The sequence below is a fragment of the Antechinus flavipes genome, chromosome 4, assembly GCF_016432865.1.
Source record: "Antechinus flavipes isolate AdamAnt ecotype Samford, QLD, Australia chromosome 4, AdamAnt_v2, whole genome shotgun sequence".
Lineage (NCBI taxonomy): Eukaryota > Metazoa > Chordata > Mammalia > Dasyuromorphia > Dasyuridae > Antechinus > Antechinus flavipes.
In genome coordinates, this window is record NC_067401.1 from 386,017,893 (window position 1) to 386,040,764 (window position 22,872).

Consider the following 22,872-nt stretch of genomic DNA (forward strand, 5'->3'; position numbering starts at 1 on the left):
CAGGGGGCCCAGGAGCCAGCACCAACTTCCAGAGAACTTCAGAGCTTTCCTATTCTGCAGATGAGGAAACTGGGGCTTGGAGGAGTGACTTACTCGACATCACCTAGCACTAAAGTAGCAGGGAGGACTTCAACCAAGATCTTCTGATTAATCATCCCTAATTCAAATGTGATCTTATGCCAAGCGGACAAAGGAGCCAGTATCTACTATTGGCACTGTTTTTGTACAATGAGCTTCAAGTTTGGTTTTGCAAAGAGAAAAATGAGAACAAGACAGAAGTCAAATCAAAACACCGACAAAACAAATAATTTCAATCTTCTTTCAGTCATCCTATTTCTGGTACTTTCCAGTGTTTTAAAAAAAAAAGGGGGGGGGGGAGGAGGGAAGGGGGGCAGCTAGATGGCACAGTGGATAGAGCCTGGTCCTGGACTCAAGAGTTCAAAACAGACTCAGACACTTAGCACTTCCAAACTGTGTGACTCTAGGCAAGTCAACTGCCTCTCAAAAATAAAAAAGGGAGAGAGAAGAGTTTATAACTAGGGCAGGTTATTGTTAACTCAATACACACAAGGTATAGAATGAGGCCAAACAGGCTTCTTAACAGACAAAGTTGCATCATCAGGCATGAATTTCTCAGATTTTGCAGAACTAATGCAATAGAAAAAGGAGTGAAGCAAATACTCATTTTGTAGGTTGACCTATGTTATCAGCTACCTGGTACACAGGGTGACCCCCACAGCAGGTTCCACTTTTTGCAGGGTTCCAGGTGGGATCCGGTTGTCTAACCAATCACCACCACCACTACTGTGGAGATCTCAAGATCATAAGATCATTAAAAACCAGCAAGGTAGCTTTACATAAAAGTTGTTCTCTTTTCTCAGATCACCAGCTATAGAAATACTCCACCCCTGTCTACTACAGGGAATAAACATATCGGCATAGCTGCAGTAGATTAGGCTTCAGGAGGCACTCAGACAGGCATCAAAAGCAGCTGAGTGAAAGGTAAAGAAAGGTAAGGTGGATCAGGACCTCCTACTTAGCCCAGGAAGCCAATTTTACAAAGAAATAATGAATCAATTTTATTTTTTTAATGATATAAAATACCTACTTATTTCTAGAAGAATAACAGTGTCTTCCCTGTATTAACTTTTCTATTTTTCATTTTTAAATTTCATTACAATCTAACAGAAGACATTTCAGGTGCTTACTTTTTATCTATATACATGACTTGCTATCTTTTAATATATCCTAGGGAAATCTCAGGTTCCAGCTTTATAAACAGAAGCATCTGAGATTTTTTAATGGCCAAAGGAGATTTAAAACAACAAATATCTCCATTTAAAAAACACACCAAAAAAATCATTATAATTAGATTTCTGAGAACCCTACTACCTGTTTTATTTCCTGGAGAAAAGAAAATTCACTTATATGCAGATGGGCCAATATGGGACTCTAATCCACAAAGAAATGCAGAAGCTTTCCAGTTTGGGGATTCAAAAAAGCTGAACTCTCAAATCAAGATCATCCATTTTCACTGGGGTTAATAAAATAAAGGACACCAAACTCAATAGCACCAAAAAGGGCTTTTTAAAGCAAAGAACAGGGCCAAGTTTCTCCTTTCAAATGCAGAATTTACATTAAAATAGGTTTACAAATCATTGTTTCCCCCCTTGATTCTTCTGTTGCCCCATGTGAGAGCCCCCAGAAATTGAGCAGCATCTGAGTTACTAATAGGAAAGGCAATCCAGCTGCCCCCTTCCTAGTTGTATTCTGATGACTAACGGATTATCCAACTGGCTCAGGGCTGCCCCCAAAAACAGGAGGCAGTGACTAAGCTCTCAAGGAAAAGGGATATTGAGGATGCCACCAGTCAAAGAGACGAACACTGTGCACGGGGTCCAAAATGACTTGTACACCCTGTTCACTGCGTAGTTTCCGACCATTCTGGACAGGAGTATCCTGGAACACTAGCCTCACCCGATGATGCCTCATGTCCGTACTCACATTGATGGTAAACTGAAAGGAAAAAGCAAAATGAATATCCCTCTAGTGAAGTAAAACTTGATTTGCTACAGATTATACTTTCCAAAAAATATTCACAAAGGCTGCTCAACACCAAAAAAGCAGCATGATTATTCTATAAAATTACTAAACTGCCTTGTAAAGAACCATCCTTTAATGTTAATTTTATAAATTCATCCCAGTTTAAGCTCTTTAAGCTAAAAATAAAGACAATGATCCTTGAATATAAACCTAGAAGACTCAAAAAAATGTCTTATTTTTCCTCCTCTAGCTGCCAACCATACTATGAGAAATGGGACATTGTGCCAGAAGTATAGAAATAGCAATAATTTCATGATAAGCTGACTCAAACAGTCTAGATTTTGCAAAAGGGATGTCAACTTGCATGCTACGATGGAGATCCCTCGTATATGCCCTGAGGTCCATCTTGTATCTAAGGCATCATCTCTCAAACAACCAGAGCCTTCAATGTTTATAGACCATTAAAACACAACATCCAGTCAAGAAAGAGGGATCTCAAGTAATTACCCTCTTCAAAAGTTTATTTGCCCCTGAGCCAAAGGAGATTTGATGTGAAGGCAGGGGAATCATCAAAAAACCCTTAGAATAGTCTTTTTTCCCCTTTATGTTTTCATTACTGTCTCTTCTCTCAAACTTTGGTCCACAGTCAGTCCCTCAGAAACATAAGAGAACTCAAGAGATACATGCCCTCATCTTCAAGATCAACCAAAAACCACATTATTGTCAGGTCTTCTTTCTTAACCTACTGCACAAAGTCTTTTATATGGATAGGCTGCTAGTACAATTCAAGGGAGCTATTTAGTTAAGGACTTATTCTTTCTCTACTTACCAAGGTAAAAATCATGCCCATGACAATGGGGATAAAGATGAAATTGAGAGTGGTGACTTGTAGGAGGCAGCAGTCCTGGTCTGGGTTGGTGTGAACATCTTCATATTGAACAGGAGGCTGTAACCCTCCCACACACTTACTCTTTAACCTGGGGGACTAAACAGAACTGAAAATTAACTCAGTAGATTAGAAAAATATAAGTGGTTCTAGGATACCAACATTGAGAAACCTATGGCTAACCTAAGGATACCTACTGTTTTTTAATTCACCTCATGTATTCTCTGTAGGAGGGGACTAGATTATAAAGTAAGCAAAGACAAGAACAATAGCAGTCTAAATTCATATTGCACTTAACCAAACCCTTTCAAACCAAACATTCCTTAAGCATGAGCACAGGAAAGGAAGATACACAATATCCTAAGATTCACTAAAAAGGACAACAATTTTATAAAAAATAGTTACATTCAACTTAGAATCAATGTTACAGATGGCAAGAAACTTAAAGCCAACATTTCACAAAGAAAATGCAAGTGAGCTACAATAAATTATTTCCCCAGATCATACAGCCAATGAGCAGCAATACAGACACCAAAACTCGACATCTTACTCCTTCTACTGTGGTATCTGAAGTGGGGAATGAGAGCAGCAATCTTGTTTGGGATTATAGAGAGAGTGATGGACGGACACACAGACATGTGTATGTGCACATACACATGTGAGCACATCTATGTATGTGATCATACACACACTTAACAACACTCTTTAGTTGAATTAATAATCTCATTTCTCAACAAACTTCTAACCAGAGCTGATACAGGAAAAATCTCTGTTGTAATGAATAATATTTTAAATGTAGTTTTATTAATGGTGCAAATTATTTCCATGTTCTGGTAAATAATAATAATGTTTGATTTATTAAAATCTGAAAAAAAATTATTTTATTAAAAGGATAGATTTTACTTAAATTAATTCATCTTATCGCAAGACTGGCCCATTTATTAAGACAAAGAATCAGTATAGAATAATAGATAATAAAGACATTGATTCTAGTCTAGGTATTTTAAACCTTTTTTTATGGTATGAATTCCTTTGGCATTGTAATGTAATATATGAACTTCAGAATAATGCTTTTTAAATGCATAAAATAAAATCTATAGGAATATAAAGGAAAACAATTATATTAAAATACAATTCTCAATTTTCTAAAAACTTTATGAAGTCCAGGTTAAGAACCCCTTGTTCATTCAGATATTAACTATTCTTGTAGCCAAGAGAAAAACCATTTAATTTCTCTAAACCTCAATTTACTCATCTCTAAAATGAGGATTAATAGTTAGCTCTAATTCACAAAGCCATTATAAGTAGCAGAATCATACGAACTTCACTGACATAGGTTGTATCTGTGACTCTGGGCAGCCCACATAACATTTCTGGATTCTGGTTCCCTCCTTGTATTATCATAAGGAGGTTGGACTAGAAAGCCTCTAAATTATCTTAAATCTACAATCCTATGAATATGACTTTAAAATGAAAAACTTATTAAAAAAAAAAAAAAAGGATTACTAGTATTTACAACAATTACAGACCTACCAAATCTGTAGTAGAGAGTTTATATATTTCTTTTGGTAAGTCAATATTCCTAAATGAATAAAAAGTTTTATCAAACTTGGAACCCCTAGTAATTGATCAATCAGAGTATGACAAGTATATGCTTCCTGCTTCTAAGTCAGCTATTCAGTGGAGAGATTTGCTACATAAAAAGAGGCAGAGCAGAGAAGGAAACTCAAGCTCTGGTTACTATTCTTTAAAGAAATTAGAATTTTTCTGAAAGATTCTTAAGGTTGTCTTGACATAATTTTGTCAAACATGTTTCCTTAACATCTGACATTTGACAAGAAGTTAGGGGACTAAGAATAATTTAACATCTATAGATCAAAGTGAATGACTGCTATTTTCAGCAATATAGTTATTCAAGACTACTCTGAAGAACTTATGATGAAAAATGCTATCTATATCCAGAGAAAAAAAATTGTGTCTGAATAGACTGAACTATACTCTTTTTTTTTTTTTTTTTAAAGAAGTTTTTTTTGGTCAGATAGCTTATTTTTTGGTTAGGCAATTCGGGTTGTGACTTGCCCAAAGTCACATAACTAGTAAGTGTTAAAGTCTGAGGCTGGATTTGAACTCAAGTTGTCCTGACTCCAGGACAGATGCTCTATCCACTGCACCATCTAGCTGCCCCATTTTGTTTTGTTTTGGAGGGGAGGGGAGCGGAGACGTTTCTTTCACAACATGATTTTTATGGAAATGATTTGCCTAATTTCACATGTACCTTCTTAATGAGGTGTGGGGGTGGGGAAGAGAAGATCTGGAATTCAAAATTTTAAAAACAAATGTAAAAAATTAGTTTTGCATGTAATTGAGGAAATAAAAATATTAAAATAAAAATAAAAAACAGCTAGCATATAAAGACCAAAAATTTGAGCCAAAAATATAATAAATGCCCCTAAACATAAGCATATACTCTTCGCCAAAATTACATAAAAATCAATCAAAAAGTGATTCACTTTACAAAAATACTTTCCTCAGAATGTCTTACATAATAAATGGGATAAATCTTATTTGTAAAGCAACTCACTAGAATCTAAAGATAGATAGGGAAACAAAGCAGGCAAAGATGGATATGTCAATAAAAGGGACTGGGCCTTAAGGATAATCCCAATATAAGGCATTTGCCCTCTTGGACATCACAACTTCAAGTTAAATTTGAAATGTACTAGCTATGCTGCATTCCAAATTCAAAAGAACCCAAACATATAGGCACAAAAGCCCCCAGATACACTCAAACATTTGCTTTTTTTGAATGTAAATGATAGAACATCTAGATGGCACAGGAAATAGAGTGGTGTGCCTAGAATCAAGAAGACCTGAATTCAAAACCAGCCTGAGACACTTACAAAATCTGTATGACTCTAAGCACGTCACTAACTTCTGTAAGCCTGAGTTTTCATCTTCGGTATAACAGGAGTAATAATATATCTACCACCTAGGCTAAAATGAGATATCTCATTTTAAAACAAATTGCTGGTAAATCTCAGGTGTTACATAAAGTTAGTAAATTAAAAATGTAATTTCACTTAGGCAATTTTTCTATACTGTATACCCATGGTACAAAATGAAAGGAGAGCTATCTATACAGTAGTGTTTTAAATTTAAATTCCAGCGCTCCCAGGCAAATTTTCAAATTCTAAAAACCTAACAATCATCATTTTTGTGCACTGGGAGGAACCTCATCTTTCTGAATGTTCCCATTGGGTATGGGAGTCTCTTTGGCAAAAGCTATATTCCCTATGTTGTAGAGTATTCAGCTATATGTCATTCAACTCCAAAAAGGAAATCCATCTATGGTGATAGGATATATTTTTAAAAGATAGAAGGACCTGGAAACATCATTAAAACAATAGGGGAGGTCTAATACGGTCAATGAAAAATCCTGAAAGAGAACCAGCATTAAGGGTTCTGATTATTCCATCCAAAGGATTGGCTATTCCAATTAAATTCTTAAAAGACTTAAAAGAAAGGAAGATGTCAAGTCAATGTCCAGAAATCCGCAGTATGACAAAATCCTCAATGAAGTCTGGATGCCACTAGAGTCCTAGACCACCCTTCTCCCCCCAATCACACATCTCTTCAGAAATGCTGGGCAGTACTAGTGCTCACCAAACCCAAATGAGATATCAGAAGAGTTCATACCTGTTTTTTGAATTTGAAGTTAAATTCCCACATTGGTTCTTGTCTGTTCCCAACAATCTTTCTGTACCAGAAAAGCAGACACTGTTATAAGGAAACAAAAAACATCACAAAAGACTGTAAAGTGAAACAAAATCAGCAATAGCAGCCTCCCTGCTTGACAGATCTGGTAGCACCTACAGTGAGTATCATCTACAGTGGCACTGCAAGGCGTTGAGTAAGAGCCACCCAGCTCATCTCTATTTTTCACATAAAAAACTAGACAATCCCAGGGCTGCCCAGTACCAAGAAAAGGGGCCGATAGTGTTAACTTTAGAATCTATCAAGGTCACCCCCTCCTGCTCTCATCTTAAAAATGCAGAGATGTGGGCTACAGAGACTGGTGCACTCACTGATTCCGTAGACCACATTTCCATACTGAAACCAAAGGCTAGCCGGCAGCCAACAGGCGAGATGCCAGCAAGGCTGTGAAGCTGGGCAGAGAAGATCCCGCCCCTGTGATAAAGGAAAGCAGCTCCAGAGCCCCTCAGAGCAGAGGGCCCGCCTGAGAGCTACCATCAGGCTATTCTAGTTGTCACTGAGCAGCCCCTCGGGGCGGCCAAGCTACAGCTAGGGTTAAGCACAAGAAGTGAAGTACCTCCCAGGGGGTAGGGGGTGGGTCGTCCGCCGTGCTGGCTGTCCTGCCCTTCAGACATGCCCTGTACGTCCTGCTGTTCCATCAAAAATAATGGGCTTGGCTTTAGGGGGCAAACACTTCTGCTGCCATCACAACGGCTCCAGTGTCCCACACAAGCTACGCTATTGAAAAGAGAGAGAGGGGAGAATCAAATACGAAAAGCTGGAGTCGAGGACCAGGGGACAGTTCTCCTACAGGCATGCCAGCAGCTCCCTGAATGCCATGCGACTGTGGATCCATAACTGGCAAGGCCATGCATGGGTCACCTGCCACTCTGGTTCCCAAACCCTCTTCCATCTCAGAAAAATCTAACACGAAGGCATAGAAGAAGCCGTGGCGGCCTGAGCTTGCTGCCCACTGCCTGGGTCTGAGTAAAACCCTCACTGTCATTCCACTCCGGCTTTTTATATTTCATTTACTCCAATTTAACAAGCGACAGTACAAATAGGAGAAGATGGGCATTGAAGACCAACTTAGCCATAGCATTTGCATTCTGCACTGGAGCCGCTAGGATGTGTGTCTAGGAGCTCGCCCAATGTCACTCTACTCCCTTTATACAACAAAAACTAGGGTTGTGAATTGCAGGATGAGCCCCATGCCCACCACCACCAATCTAACTGTGGTAAATATCTGGGAAGTTTACCAGGTAAATGGAACAAAAGGCACACCATCCATCCACATCAGAAGCATTAGCAGCTGGTAAGTAAGAATTCTATTGGCCATGCATTCTGCTCCTACCCTGAATCTACCAGGTATATGATGCTAAGCTGAGAGCTTTGCTGATAGCCCTTACATGTAATCCTCACTCTTGGTTTCAGATGACAAAGAAAGGGAACTTCAAACTATTACAATGTATAACACACATAAAGCCAAACCAAGTCCCCTTTTATTCAATATGTATAAGGAAAGCTATGCAGTCACTCAAGATCTGAAGTGAAAGGGCAAGAGAAATGGTATAACTTTTGTGTTAATTAAAGCATCGGTATAACAGACTTGAGAAGGCTTGGAAAAGAATATTAGGTTGTAGGATCAAGGGCAAAGCAACCAAAGTGACCTGCAATTTAATTTAAATCTACTAACTGCCTACTATGCACAGAGCACTGTATTAAACACTAAAGGAGATGTAAAGATGTTTAAGATATGGCCTGCCTTCAAGGTCCTAAATAGTCAAGAAACATACATCTTGAAAATAGGTAGTAGTATTGGCTAACTAGAGAACAACCAGAGAGATTAATTCCCCAAAGGATTGAAGATGCCAAACTGTTTGGATAGAAGTAATGTCACCATTAAGGAGATTTCAAGGTTTCAAGAGAAAAGGAAAGAATTTATCACTGAGACACCTATGTTCAATCAGATACAATCAGATACTTGACTAGACACGTTGGGCATAAAAGTAAAATAATTGGCAGACTTCTCAAAGACAGGATGTTTCAAACAATCATATTAAACAAAGGTGTTTGACACAGGTAAAAATGAGAAAAAGAAACCCTAGACCTTAGAGCCACAAAAAGCTTGCCCTTTTCATGTGTGCTAAAGTTATCATTTTGTTTTATCATAAAAAGTATTGTTTATGCTATCCCTATCTATTTGTGTATATTTATACACATAAAGAAATCAATTTCTTTCCTTATCTCTTGGAAAATAAATTTCATTGTCCTCTTCCTAGCCCAACCCCAACAAAACTACCACCTAGAGTGTCCCAATATTCAACACAATGAAAATAAACTGATACGAAGAAAACAGGGAACACCAGTAAAAGCACAAAAAGGCTTTAACATTAGGCTACAAAAAGTCATCCCAACAAGAAAAGAAATTATTTCAGAGAACTGACACTTCTAAATTAAGAGAGCCAGTGTCGGTCCCCTAGTAGGCCACAACCTAGCTCCCTCCCCCTCCAGAATTCTGGCTGGGGACAGGAATCTTAATGGAAACTTAATATAAAATGTGCCCCCAAAGGCACATGAGACTATCAGTCCCAAACCCCATCAACAAGCTCCCATTTCCCTCTTACTTACTTTGGAATTCTTTAAAGTGCTGGGAGTGGTCTCTGGAATGGCCGGATTCTTGGAGATTCGAGCAGCAAACGGCTCATACATGTGGTACAGAGACCGGATCACACATGCCCGGAGACAGCGCAGCTTCTCCATAGACTCCGGCCGCAGGCGGAGGGGCAGGTAGGCGTCCAGCGTGTAGTGCCTGAAACAGGACACGTTACCCATACCAACATGTGAACGATCCCACAACAGCATGCCATGCCAGGACCACTACACGGCTGAAACCAGATGAGCTAGAACTTGGCTATCCTGTCCTATTAAGGTTCTCGGCCAACCCACAATGTTTACACCCAAGAGCTGCCATCTCCTACATCTTTCAACCATTCTACTTATTCCCATACAAAATACAGATGGATATATAACCTCCAGATTTCCATCTATTATGCACTTTTAAGTCTTTTTTACCCCTCTGGCTCCTTCTTCATTACTAGAATTGCAAACACTTAGAAGATTCCCTTTAAACTTATACTAACAGCAAGAGAAGATTCCTAGTGAGGTAGGACACAAGAGCCAGGTATGGTATAACAAAAATCTGAATCACTGCAGGTTCCTTTCTAACAATAAACCTAAGTCCTTTGCTAGAAACAAAAGTGAAGAAATAAGAAGAGTAAACTTGGGAAGGGAGAACCATCATCTTTACCCAAGCCAGCTATCTTCTGGGAAACTGCCTGTGCACCTTTCTATCCTGTTGAATCTTTACTTTGTCTACTGTTCCCCTATTCCCAGGAATAAGAGCTGGGATTCTGATTAAATACACAAGCTGTTTGCTCTTTTGCAGTTCACAACTATGATTAATACAGATACAGCAACACAAGCAAAAAGAAGGCATTATGAAACCTCAAAACTGACTAGAAGAGTTAAACTCAGAAGTTAAAGAGGTAGCACTAATGCAACAAATCAGTTTGAGAGTATAAGAAAAAAGGTATCTCCAGACTTAAGTCTGACCAGAAACAACCCCACTTGAAAGGCCATAGAACAGTCTTTTGGGAGAACTTAGGGCATCACTCTGGTGGAGGAAGCTACAAAGGTGAACAGTGACAGAAAAGATAACATTTGAGAGTTAGAAATTGTAAATATAAACTAAAAAGGCAGGAAAATAACCATAGCATGGGATAAAAAAACAAGAAAAGGGGTCACCATCCATGGAGCAGTTCCAAGCCATGGGCAGCACTGAAGTCAGCTATACAAATAGTATATTAAGCTCACTTCAGTCGCACCTTCGATACAATCTGGTCCAAAAGGCGGCAGTGCAAGTGACGGTCCAGGCGTCCTTACAAATCAGGGAAAATTTCACTATGTCCTCAGGACGAATGTATGAGGCCAACAAAAGCCAAATATCCATGGGATACTCTTCTCCAACAGCCCCCTCAGGGTCTTCTGAAATGAAATGAAATAAGAGTCAGAATCTCAGCCTTTTTCCTTCTGTAATTTAAACCTATATTGGAGGCTTTCTAAATACTTTCTGCCAAAATTTAGAGTCCAGTATTTTTCTGTGACGAATAGGATCCTCTATGATCTCCAAGAACAAATATACCTATTTGATATTCTTAAATTCTTCCACAGACTAATCCTAACCTACCTCTTAGCTTTATTCCACATATTCCTCCTTCAGCACATTACAATTCATACTTAACTTGTTTTTCACATCCATCACTCACTATTATTTCTGTTCTCCATGCTTTTGTACAAACTATCTTTCATACCTAGAACACAGTCTCCTCAATTTTCTCAGAAGCCTAAAATTCCTTCTAGGGTCAGCATAAATTGCACTTTTTAAGTAGTCTTTCCTAATTCTCCTAGCTACCAGCCTTGAAGGGCCACCCCCAACACCATCTAACTGACCTTGTACCTATTCTATCTATACCTCTGCATGTACAAGGTGTCCCCCTGGGTGGAATATAAGCTCCCTGAAGACAGACTTTCACTTTTGTCATAGTATCCCCAGAACCTAATAGTGCTTAGTATACAACAGTTACTTGATAAATATTAACTGAATAATGACAATATAGAGTAGCTCCCAAAAAGAAATTTTCTAGATAACTTTTGGTATCTACCACCCAAGGAAAGAGCCTTGCTCTTACCCTTCCTATGAGGCACGTAAGAACAGCTTTACTGTTATATAGATCAGTGTTTCTCGTGTGTGTGCATGTGTGCATGTGTAATTGTATCTACTCAACACAATTTTCTAAGTAGTCAGGTCAGGTACTATTGCATTATCTTGATTTTACATTTCTAGGAGACTATCCTAGAGAGGTTAAATTATGAGTCAACATCAAACAGCAGTAAATGTCAAGCTATCCAACCAAATTTAGTATTCTTTTCTATTTCAACAAATTATTATATCACAGCTACTTCCAGAGGACTTACTTAGGATTCAAATGACCTTATTCTAAGCAACAATTTTGACACTATTCATCAACTAATCTTTTTCAATTCAAAAAGCATTTTTCATCATTATTATTATTAGTCATTAAGAAAGCTAGCCTCAGGCAAGAAGACTTGGATTCAAGTCTGGCTTTTGACACATACCATATGATCCTAAGGAAGTCACTTAAACATTTAGTGCCTCAAGCAACTCTCTCTCTGAGTATAAATTATAGCTGCTGGTTTTCCTAGAGACAGGTTTCTCACTGGGAAGAGCCAATAAAATCAGACCCAAAGCAACAATAACAAAACTTACCATAAAATAGTGCTTTATGCTTTGCAGAGCACCTATATGATGATCACAACAATTCTACACAGGCAGCACTATTATTATTATTCCCATTTTACAGAAGAAGAAATTGAGCCTCAGGAAGGTCTGTTGACTGCCCAGGGTCATAAAGAAGCATAAAGATCAGAAATCACTCAGATCCCCCCATCTCCAAGTCCAGTGCTCTAAGACATCTCTAGTAAAAGTTTACAATGTACCAGGAAAGTAGGGACACAAAGTTTAAAGTAACAGTTCCCATCCTCAAGGAACTAAGAATCTAGGAGACAAACTGGTTCTAGAGTCAAATTCTACCTCTAAAAACATTTTTGTGAGCTTAAGTAACTCACTTAACCTTTTTGAGACAAAGTTCCTTCATCTATGAAATGAGATGGTTAAAGTAGGTGTCCTTTGGGGTTCCTGAAATGTCTATATCTGTGATCTTACTCTTAACTTGGGTTTCCTCATCTATAAAATAGCCCCATTCCCTCAACTCCAAGCAATTCCAGTATTACCTCAAGGATCAAATATAAGATTTTCTGTTTGGCATTCAAAGCCCTTCACAACTTGCCTTCCAACCTATCTTTCCATAACTTTCTTACATCTCCTAACACCATCATTGCTCCACATACTCTGTGATCCAATGACAACTGACCTCAAACAAAACACACTATCTCCCAATTAAAGGAAATGTCAGTGATCACTCCACATACCTGGAATGTTCCTCCTCATCTCTGCGTCCTGGCTTCCTCTGAGTCCCAGCTAAAATCCTATAGGAAGTCAATCCCAATCTCTTTTAATTCTAGTGATTTCCCTATGTCATTTTCAATTTTCTATCTACTTATAGAAAAATTAAAATTTATCTTATATTGTCTTCTTTTTGATCTTATTTGCAAGTCCTTGTCCTTGAGTAGCGTAGTTTGATGGGAGACAATATGAAAACAGTGATGTAGATCTCTGAGCAAGATAACAGTTATTGGCAGGGACATGCTAGCTGCCAGCAAATGGGTCCGTGGCTTGTCTTCATTAATGTTAAAGACCCTGAGCAAGGGAACAATTTCCCTTATATTATATTTTGGGGAGTACAGAACAAAGAACAGAACAGGGTATGTGACATCTTAGAATTAAGAACAACATGATTGGTTACCGAATTAAGGGACAGAGAACATCATGATTGGTTGCAGATTTAGTAATGAGGGCTAGCAGTATGACCCTCCTTCTCTCAGGACACTAAGAAGTGCTCCTTGTCTGAGTGCACATGTTGGAATAGTGGCCTGTAAATGGGAATAATAATAGTGCTGCCTATGTAGGACTGTTGTGATCATCATATAGGTTCTCTGCAAAGCATAAAGCACCATTTTATGGTAAGTTTTGTTATTTTGCCCTGTAACTGTTCAAATCATGAACCAAATTCATGGTTCTTTGTCTCTGAACTCAGTTCAGAGTTCCATTGGCTTATGATGGGTTAAATTTAAAAATCCAGCTCTCCTGCCTCAAGGAATTTGTGAATGTGTGAGAAAGCAGCAGAGTCTGGGCCTTATTTCTTTATTTCACTAAGCTATCCTTCAAGGATGTTTGGTTTGCCATCCAAAAGTCTAGGCCACTATTCCAACATGTGCACTCAGACAATGAGCACTTCTTAGTGTCCTGAGAGAAGGAAGGCATACTGCTAGTCATCATTACTAGATCTCCAACCAATCATGATGTTCTCTATCCCTTAACTCGGTAACCAATCAAGTTGTCCTTAATTCTAAGATGTCACGTACCCTGTTCTGTTCTTTGTTTTGTACTCCCCAAAATATAATATAAGGGAAATTGTTCCTTTGCTCAGGGTCTTTAACATTAATGAAGACAAGCCATGGACCCATTTACTGGCAGTTAGCATGTCCCTGCCAATAACTTATCTTGTTCAGAGATCTACATCACTGTTTTCATATTGTCTCTCCCATCAAACTACTCAAGGATAAGGACTATTTTTTTGCATCCTCTATGCTTAGAACAGTGCCTGGAAAATAGTAGGTGCTTAATGTTTACTGATTTACTGTCATCGGGAAAAATTTCTCTCCTTAAAATTACCTTAATGGATCTAACAACTTACTTGAATTTCATTTCTATTCTAAGAAAATCTCTCAAAACTCCTTTCTAATATGTAATGCCAAAGTCAGTTCTAATATGCTACTCCTACTTTCCAACCTTACTTGGCTGTTCCCCTTACCTTTTCTCATTTGTTTCTTCTATAAAATTTTTCTAACTGGCTGTTTCATGAAGTTCTACAAATTTCATCATCATTATCCTGTTTCCTCTCCAGTTTCTTTATGCTTTAAAAATTCAATCTCTCTTAAGAGGGTCTTTTTTTCTCTTCCCATCCCTGATACTCCACCTTCTTACTTTCAGTCCCAACAGACAGCCCTGCTTCCCTCCAAAGCCTCCACTCTTCTACCTTCTAATCCCAGAAGTCACTGCTCCAGATATACATTTTCAAACATCACTACTGTCCAGGACTGGCATTAGATACTATATTCTCGTGAGTTCACAAAAGAAGGGAGAAATAAAACAGACTATTTTCCTCATCTAAATATATTGACCTTCAAATGGCAAGAAGCTAACAAAAACTTTCATTTAAGAGACAAAATACCTGAATGTCAAGGATTAGCATCAATAATACCACTCCTTTTGGGAGAAAAAAAAAAAAAAAAAGAACTGGTCTGTATGACATTCTAACATCTTAATGTTATTAACTAGAAAACTCTAAGAGTATAAGAATGAAATAAAAATGAACTTACCTGAAGACAAACACTAACTGAATGTGTATACAAACTACAAGTCTGGCATGATAAGATGGAACTAGAGTCCAAATAATTGCAAGCAATCACAAAACATCTAGACATTCCTTAGGATAGATTTCAACACTACTTCAGAGTCCCTAGTGCCCAATATTTGTCTAGATTCACTGTCATTTTTGGCAGAATCAAGGGAAATGGATAAGGATTTCTCCTGTAAGATGCATTAAAAAAAAAAACTAAAAAGTCTCATAAATAAGAATTGACTCCTCTCTCTCTCTCTCTCTCTTTTTTTTTTTTTTTAAAAAGAAAAACGGTACATGGGGAAGCCAGATGGCACAGTGGGTAAAACATCAGCCCTGAAGTCAGGAGGATTTGAATTTAAATATAACCTCAGACAGTTAATACTTCCTAGCTGTGTGACCCTGGGCAAGTCATTTAATCCCAATTGCCGGGGGGAGAAAGGGGGGAACTTATCTTAGAAAAATGGTATAGTATTCATTTTTGTATTATATAAAACTTTAATATGTCCTGACTGTGCCATAAACCTGTGTCTAGCATGTTCATCACATGGCTGTGCATTGCCTTTCCCTGCACTAAAGCTAAAATAATTATATTTAATTAAATTAATTAAATTTAAGTGGTGCTGATCGTATTACATGTGAATCAAATATTCAAGTGCCATGTGCCAAGTATATAATGTTCTCAAAAGTAATAAATAATTTTATATTCAACTAATTATCATAGGTTTTTAATTTTCACCACATAAAACTGGCTTTTTCCTCCTGCCAAACTACAACTAAGAAAAGGAAGGCTGGTTATAACCATGATGAAGAGAAGCAAGAGGATAACTGAAGTAGATGAGAAAAACACTTCTCAACAGCCCATAGATTATATTGGAAATAGGAAACTGTCTCAATATTCTGTCAATTTCATAAATGTATTAGCATGCAATGAAATGAAAGTTGTTGAAAAATCCTGAGAGGCTACTCAAGACAGTTAACGTTGTCTTTAATAGAACAAAAATAAAAACTAACACCAGAGCATTAATAAGGAAAAGTGTTTCATCAAGGAAATGTGTTTTGAACTGGACCTTGAAGAAACTACAGGACTTGGAAAAATTGAAGGTCAATGAGAAGACATTCTAGACAGTATGAGAACAGTTTACATAAAACCATGGTAGAAGGCACAAGTAAGGCATATCTGAGGGACAGCGAAGAACCACATTGGAATGAAAGTGTAATATTGCAGAGTAGGGAGAGGTGTTCAGTTTGGAAAAATAAAAGTGGGGACAATAAAAGGATAGAGCACAAATACCAAATTTAGGCATTTGGATTTGACCCAGTAAGCAACAGTTTCAAAAACTGCGGTATTACACATTTCAAAATAACAAACTGTGTCATATTTTAAGGTTAATAAGACTTTCCCAATAACCACTCTGGGAAGCAGTTATGCAAACAACAATGTCTACTTTATAGATAGGGAAACTGAAGCTCAGAGAAGCTGTGGTCTTACACCTACTGTGTGAGCTAAGATTGAAATTCAAGCCTCTTGAAGAAAAAATCCTATGTAAACACAAATATTTATAGTAGTACTTTTTGTCATAGTAAAGAACTGGAATCAAGAACAGCTGAATAAAAAGCAGCTACAAATGCAATGAAATATTGAGTTGTAAGAAATGACAAAGGTAAAGAATTTTGATGAGTAGTGTGAATGATACAAAATAAAGCAAGCAAAAAACCAAAGGAACAATTTACAATGCACAAAAATGCAAAAGAAAACATTACTAAAAGACATCAAAACTCCTATAATACTTCACAAGAACTATAGTAAAGCATGGCTTCCTCCTTCCTGCAGAGAGATGGTGGACTACAAGGGTGGAATGAAGCCTATCAAGCTCAAATATGGGTCAATGTCTTAATTTGCTCTGCCTAACCAAATTCTGTTAAAAGAGAGGGTTCAGTTCCTGAAAATAACAAACCTGTTTTTTATCAAGAAAACATCTTTCTAAAAAATCCATGAATTCTGGTTCCAAATCCAGATCTTTTTTACTACACCATAGCCAGAAGTGAATTATAAAAATATGTTAGGAAAAATCAGTCTAATAGCTATAGATCAGACTGAAGGTTAATTAAATATGACAGAAATCCAAACTAAAGATGAAGTAGAGATTACAGTGGTTTATAGAAACTGACAGGAAAGATCAAACCTAAGAGATACCATGGAGAAAGAATGAACAGGATTTGGTAATTGGATTTGGATATCTGATGAGGACAGGAAAAGAAATGAGTTCACTATCTGACAAACTTAGTTTCAAATGATAATGATAATGTTCAACTGACAACATAAGCATAAAAATGAAACTACAAGTATACCCACATTATTTCTATGTGCAACATAACAAATTTTGGCACTTTATCAACAAATAAGCACTTATCATATTTTATGCCAGGCATTATGCTAGATGAAGAGATTACAAATACAAATGTGAAATGTCTCTTACACCTCAAGAAACTTTTATTCTACTTACATCCAATTTAGCATTTTATTCTATGTGATTTTGCATAATACACTAATATTTCATTTGTTTAAATATAGACCCTATTAAACTGTAAGTTCCTTGAGGAAAAAAACTGTCACCTTCATCCATCTGCAGGACCTATTAATCACATAAAAGACATGTAATATGAAATTAAAATAAATACATATAATTTTGTCTGATAACAAAATCAGTTACTATACATACTTTTTGGCGTGACAAATAAGAGCACTAGGAGTCAGGAAGAACTGGCTTTCTAGGTATATGACCATGAGCAGTCATCTAACTGCTCTGAGGTAACTCTCTAAAATTATATTTTGAGTCTGTAACAGTTAAACCACAGGTACTTGGAATAATGATGTACAGCACAAATTTGATAAAGTCAAATTTTTGCTACATCTGTTCAGCCTTACATCATGAATAGCCAGCAAGTTGTCCAGTGTTTGTCTGTCCTGTATTCCAGGACAATTATGTAGGTTCTTGCCTATTAGTAGTGACTATTATAATGATTGTACATCACCTTCCACATTTGGAAAAAGTTAACATAACAAGAATAATTGATTCACTACATCACTACTCACATAACACCTATGTAGCTTTCCCAATACTTTGATTCTGGAAGCCTTCTCTGATACTTTTCCTAAAACTACTGGTAATGTAGTCATATGTCACTACAGAAAAAATGTCTAAGACCAGTACAAAGTATGACCCCCACCTTTGTGTCTCTTGCTTTTCTTTTTTCTGGAGACAGTCTGCTCACGGATGCTCTCCTCTTGGGCATCCATCTCATCACTGCTGTCACAGGGCTCCCCAGCCCCAGAGAAAACTTCTTCTGTGGGGACCTGCGAGGCTTCCAAGCCACACAAAGATTTCACTAGAAGACAGGAGAAGAAGATGAAACAAAATCTCACCCAGGGGCACAAAACAAGCCAGCCAAGCAGCAATAACCTAACAGAAGACATTCAGATCATGGCACTGAAAATTAAGAGAAGCATTTTTAGAAGGCATTTTAACAACATACTCAATAATCCCATTATTAAGGATATACCTTCAGGGCATTGTCAAACAAATCAAAAATCTATATTTAGGATTGTCATTTATAACACCAAAAACTAGAAGCAACCTTCAATGTCCAAAAGGAGAAAAATGACTGAGCTATGTATGGAATATTGTATTTCAATAAATGATAACTATGAATACATAGAAACCATACAATATAATTTTAAGAACACAGCAGTGAAAAGACAATATGCACTTTGACTATAACTATGCAAAAGGCAACAAGGAATAACAAACACAGGGCAAATGGATAAAAATCATATAGTAACAAAACAACAGCTGATTTTAAAAGGAAAAGGAAAAAAAGACTCAGGATGAGCCAATCTGATGTAGAAAAGAATGGCTCCACTATCTCTTAAACCTGGCATTTTAAACTCTAAAAAAATTAAGCAATATTTTTTCTATGAACGTTTCTTAATTCATAAAACAATGAGTAGTTTCTTTTTTTCCCAAACTTTTAAATTTACTATTTATTTATGTTTATTACATGTAAAAACAATTTTTGACATTCGTTTTTAAAATTAAGTTCTAGATTCTCTCCCTTCCCTCCCCACCCCCACTCTCCACTGAGAAGATAAGCAATTTGATGGGTAGTCACAAAAAAAAAAATTTCCATAATAGTCATGTTGTGAAAGAAAATATAGACCAAAAAAGGGACCCTAAAGAAAAATAAAGTAAAAAAAAGTATGCTTCAATCTGTGGTCGGACACCATCAGTCCTTTCAGGGAGCTTACAGTCTAATGAAAAAGACAGTATGTAAATAACAGGATCATACATAGTATATGTAATTGAGATGAAAGTGTTCTGAAAGAAGGAATTAGCAGCTTGGAGGACTGGGAAAACTCTGCTATGGAAGGTAGGATCTGAGTTCAGTTTTGAAAGAAGATAGGGAAATGAAGGTGGAGACATGAGAAGAGAAAGCATTGCAGATATGAGACAAATAAGTACAAAGACATGGAGGCTGGCGATGTGAGGAGACTAGCATAGTTGGAATGTAGAAATTTGATGGGAATAAAATATAAGAGGCCAGGTTAAATGCCTGATCTGAGAGATGATAGGAGGCTGTTGGAGTTTATTGGGGATAGGAGAGGGTAAAGAACTGAGTGCTGAGTGAAGAAGGGGATGGAGTGAAGAGATGCTCAAGGAAGGGACACCAATAAGAAAACTACTGCAAAAATTATAGAGTTAAGGTTAAGAGCAAGTCAAACTTAAAAGAAGAGTTAGGGGGACACATCTTGCTCCTCAGTGAAGGTGAGACATTTTTTCATACTTTTTCAATCAGGTATGCTGATTTTTCCTCCTCCTCCTCCTCCTCTTTCCAAAGAGTAGTTTCTTGAAAAGTCCCAACCTGAAACAAACTTGAAAAGATGGTCTTCTTCCTTGATTAAGGATAAGATTAAGATATATGCCTTTGATACTATCCCTCTGAAATTTCTTGTCTTCAGACTTTACTTACTAACATTCCCTATTTCCTGGAAACAGGCTCAGGTTTTATATACTCTTTATGAAATCTTCACTTATACCCTCAAGCTAGCTGCCTATATTGCTCCTATCATTAACTTGCATATAAACCTTTATTTCTCCACCTCTTGTAATTTGGCCTCTGATACAACCTCAAAAGAAATTATTTTCTTAAATGCTAAATCTCAAACCCTTTTCTCAAATCTCATCTTTGCGCTCCTTTGCAACTCTAACCCCAGATCTTATTCCTGATGCTCCTAAATTATTCTCTCCTCTTTTCCTTCTGACTTCTCAAGTTTCATTTGTTGGATCATCCTACATCCTTTATCTCCTGGGTGCTCAATAAAGCTCAGTTCCAGGGCCTTTCTCTCTCTCTTTTGATTACCTCTCACTCCACTGGGTTCAAAGAGTCTTCCCATATCTGTAAATCCAACACTAATTTCTCTCCAGAACACCCCTCAAGCATCTCTGATAGCTGGATGTCCAGCAGGATAGCTCCTCAAATGACATCTCAAGCTCAATAAGCCCAAATCTAAATTCAGTTTCACATGCCCTTCCCCCAACCCTCCACTCTTTTATTTCTTTTGAATCTTTCTTCAAATCACCTAGATTTGTAACTTAAACTTCTAGTTATTCTTCATCATTCCTGTATCAATCATTTGCCAAACCCTGTTGATTCAGCTTCCACAACTTCAGTATTTTTTATCTTCACCCATATGATGATTATGTTCAGGTTCTGTGCCATTTCAATTGCCTCCAAATCGATCATTTTCTAGATACTTCACTTTTCAATCACTGCACACAGCTACTAAAATAATGTTATTAGTGCTTAGCGAACTAGACTTGAAGTCAGGAAGACCTGAGTTCAATACACACTTACTAGTTGTGACCTGCCTGCCTCAGTTTCCTCATCTGTTAAATGGAAATAATAACAGTACTTACCTCCCATGTTTGTTGTGAAGATAAAACCAGATATTTGTAAAATACTTTGCAAATTTTAAAATGCTATATAAATGCTAGCTATCATCATTATTATGATTACTAAGACACAAACTCACTATTCATTTCCCTACTCAAAAGCTCCCTTCATTGCTCAATATACAAAGTCTTTAGCCTGGCACATAAGTCCTTTCAATCTATCTTTTCTAGTTTCATTGCCCTTTACCCTCTTCATTCTACTCAATAGCCCAACTAGACCAACAGCTGTTCCTGAAACTCAAAATTTCATCTCTCACCTCTGAGGCATTTGAACAATCTAGCTTCATTTTCCATCACATTCACTGGTCAGAATGTTTTCAATTTCTTCCATGATGTTTGTTCTGATCTACCCTATTAATCTGGAGCAACTAAAGTGGATGGAATCTCATCTTCCTAAATTTAAATCAGGGATCAGACACTTACTAGCTGGGTGATGCTGGATAAATTACTTAATTCTGTTTGCCTCAGTTTCCTCATATGTAAAATAAGGAGAAGGAAATGGCAAACTAATCCAGTAACCAAGAAAACCCCATATGGAATTATGAAGAATCAGACACAACTAAAAAAAACAGATTGAACCCAATGACAAGTTCTCATGTCATTCACCAAATCTACTCTGGTGGATAGGCAGTGTGGGAGAGCCCAGAGAATGGGCCATAAAGCCAGTAAGACCTGAATTCAAGTCCCACCTTTGACAGATAATGATTTGTGACTTTAGGCAAAGAAAGGAGCTTACTAAAGTTCTCAGTCCTCTAGGCAACTTGTCTTAAGTCATGAATAGCAAAGAAAATGGTAACCCATAGAGGTAAAGAGTGTTTCCTCCTTCTGAAGTTCCCTGTTCCAGTGAAAACGTAGGTCTATTCCCATTCTTTATTATAAAAGATGTTCCAAAGGCGTTAGAGCAATTTTAAGCTCCTAAAATTTAGACGTTTGGAACACTCAGGATACAGGAGCAGGAAAGCAACAAATCTCCTCAACTTAAAAGAGACTGTACATTACAACAGCTCCAGGACAAAGGGCAAAAAGACAAACAAAAAGAAAAGAAAACTAAGGAAAACTCCGTAGGGAGAGAAAATAACCAGAATACAAAAGGCATCCATGGGAAAGCAAGTAAACAAAGGCTGAGGGTGAAACCCCGAAAAAAATTATAACAGAAAGCATAAACAAATCAAGCGAGGAGTCCCCGCGCCTCCTACACAAAATGACGTTTCTGTTCCCTTCACTCTTCGTTCCCCTGGGAAAGCACTTATTTGAGGATGACACGAGGAGAACAACTTCATGAAAATATTCTCTAGGGAGAAGATTAGGCAGAAGTTCAAGCCGGACGCGTTGCAATCGGAGGACCCCAAGCTCAAAGGCTCGGGCCCCTGCAGCCCCAGCACCGCCAAAGCCTACCTTCCTGCTGAACAGCATTGGCAACAGCTTTTTTGACTCGTCCAGACTTCACGACTGCCGGATCCGAGTTGGCATAATCTGCCACAGTCACTGAAAAACAGGAGAGTCTCTCACCACGGCGGCCTTTGCGGCAGGTGTCTCTCTCTCCTCCGTCCTTCCGGTGCGTCTCGCCCCTTCCCCGCAGCCTCGGCTCCATCTCAGCCTCCCCGCCTCCCCGCCGTCCCCTCCCCTCGCCCTCGCCCTCGCTCTCACCTCGGCCGGAGCAGGCGTCGTGGGCCCGGAACTTGAGTCGTTTCCCTCTCTTGGGCATGGCGGCGGGCTCGGGGCGGGGACAGCCGCGGCCTAGCGGGCCGGGGCCCCGGGCCATGTCTCGGGCCGGCAGGAAGGCCCGGGGAGCAGCGGACCAGTTCCTCCCGGCTCCGCGTCCATCCCACACCCAGGGCCCGCAGTTCTCGCGAGACCTCCGCTTCCCAGTCCTGCGTCGCTCCACGTCCGGTCGCGTTCGATGCCGGCGCCCCTCTCGCCGAACCAATCCCGGCCGGGTCCGAGGGAGGTGACGTCATCCCTCAGCAAACGGCAGAGACCAAAAGGAGGAGGAAGGGGACGGAGATCCCCCCAC

The 22,872-nt window shown here is 38.3% G+C and overlaps 1 protein-coding gene across 2 annotated transcripts; it reads right to left on the reverse strand.

Moving 5' to 3' along the window:
- Positions 1 to 305: 305 nt before the first annotated feature.
- Positions 306 to 22,712, reverse strand: TMEM183A (transmembrane protein 183A). 2 transcript variants are annotated; one of them, XM_051998610.1, is made up of 8 exons: positions 22,506 to 22,712; positions 22,254 to 22,343; positions 18,076 to 18,234; positions 10,570 to 10,726; positions 9,314 to 9,494; positions 6,626 to 6,706; positions 2,873 to 3,028; positions 306 to 2,016 (listed from the first exon to the last, which is right to left on the reverse strand). In XM_051998610.1, the coding sequence occupies exons 1-8, from the start codon at positions 22,618 to 22,620 to the stop codon at positions 1,831 to 1,833; spliced, it is 1,125 nt and encodes a 374-aa protein (XP_051854570.1). In that variant the 5' UTR covers positions 22,621 to 22,712; the 3' UTR covers positions 306 to 1,830. The 2 variants fall into 2 exon arrangements, with proteins under 2 accessions (XP_051854570.1, XP_051854569.1); XM_051998609.1 differs by having other exon boundaries at positions 10,570 to 10,729.
- Between the last annotated feature and the right edge of the window lie 160 nt (positions 22,713 to 22,872).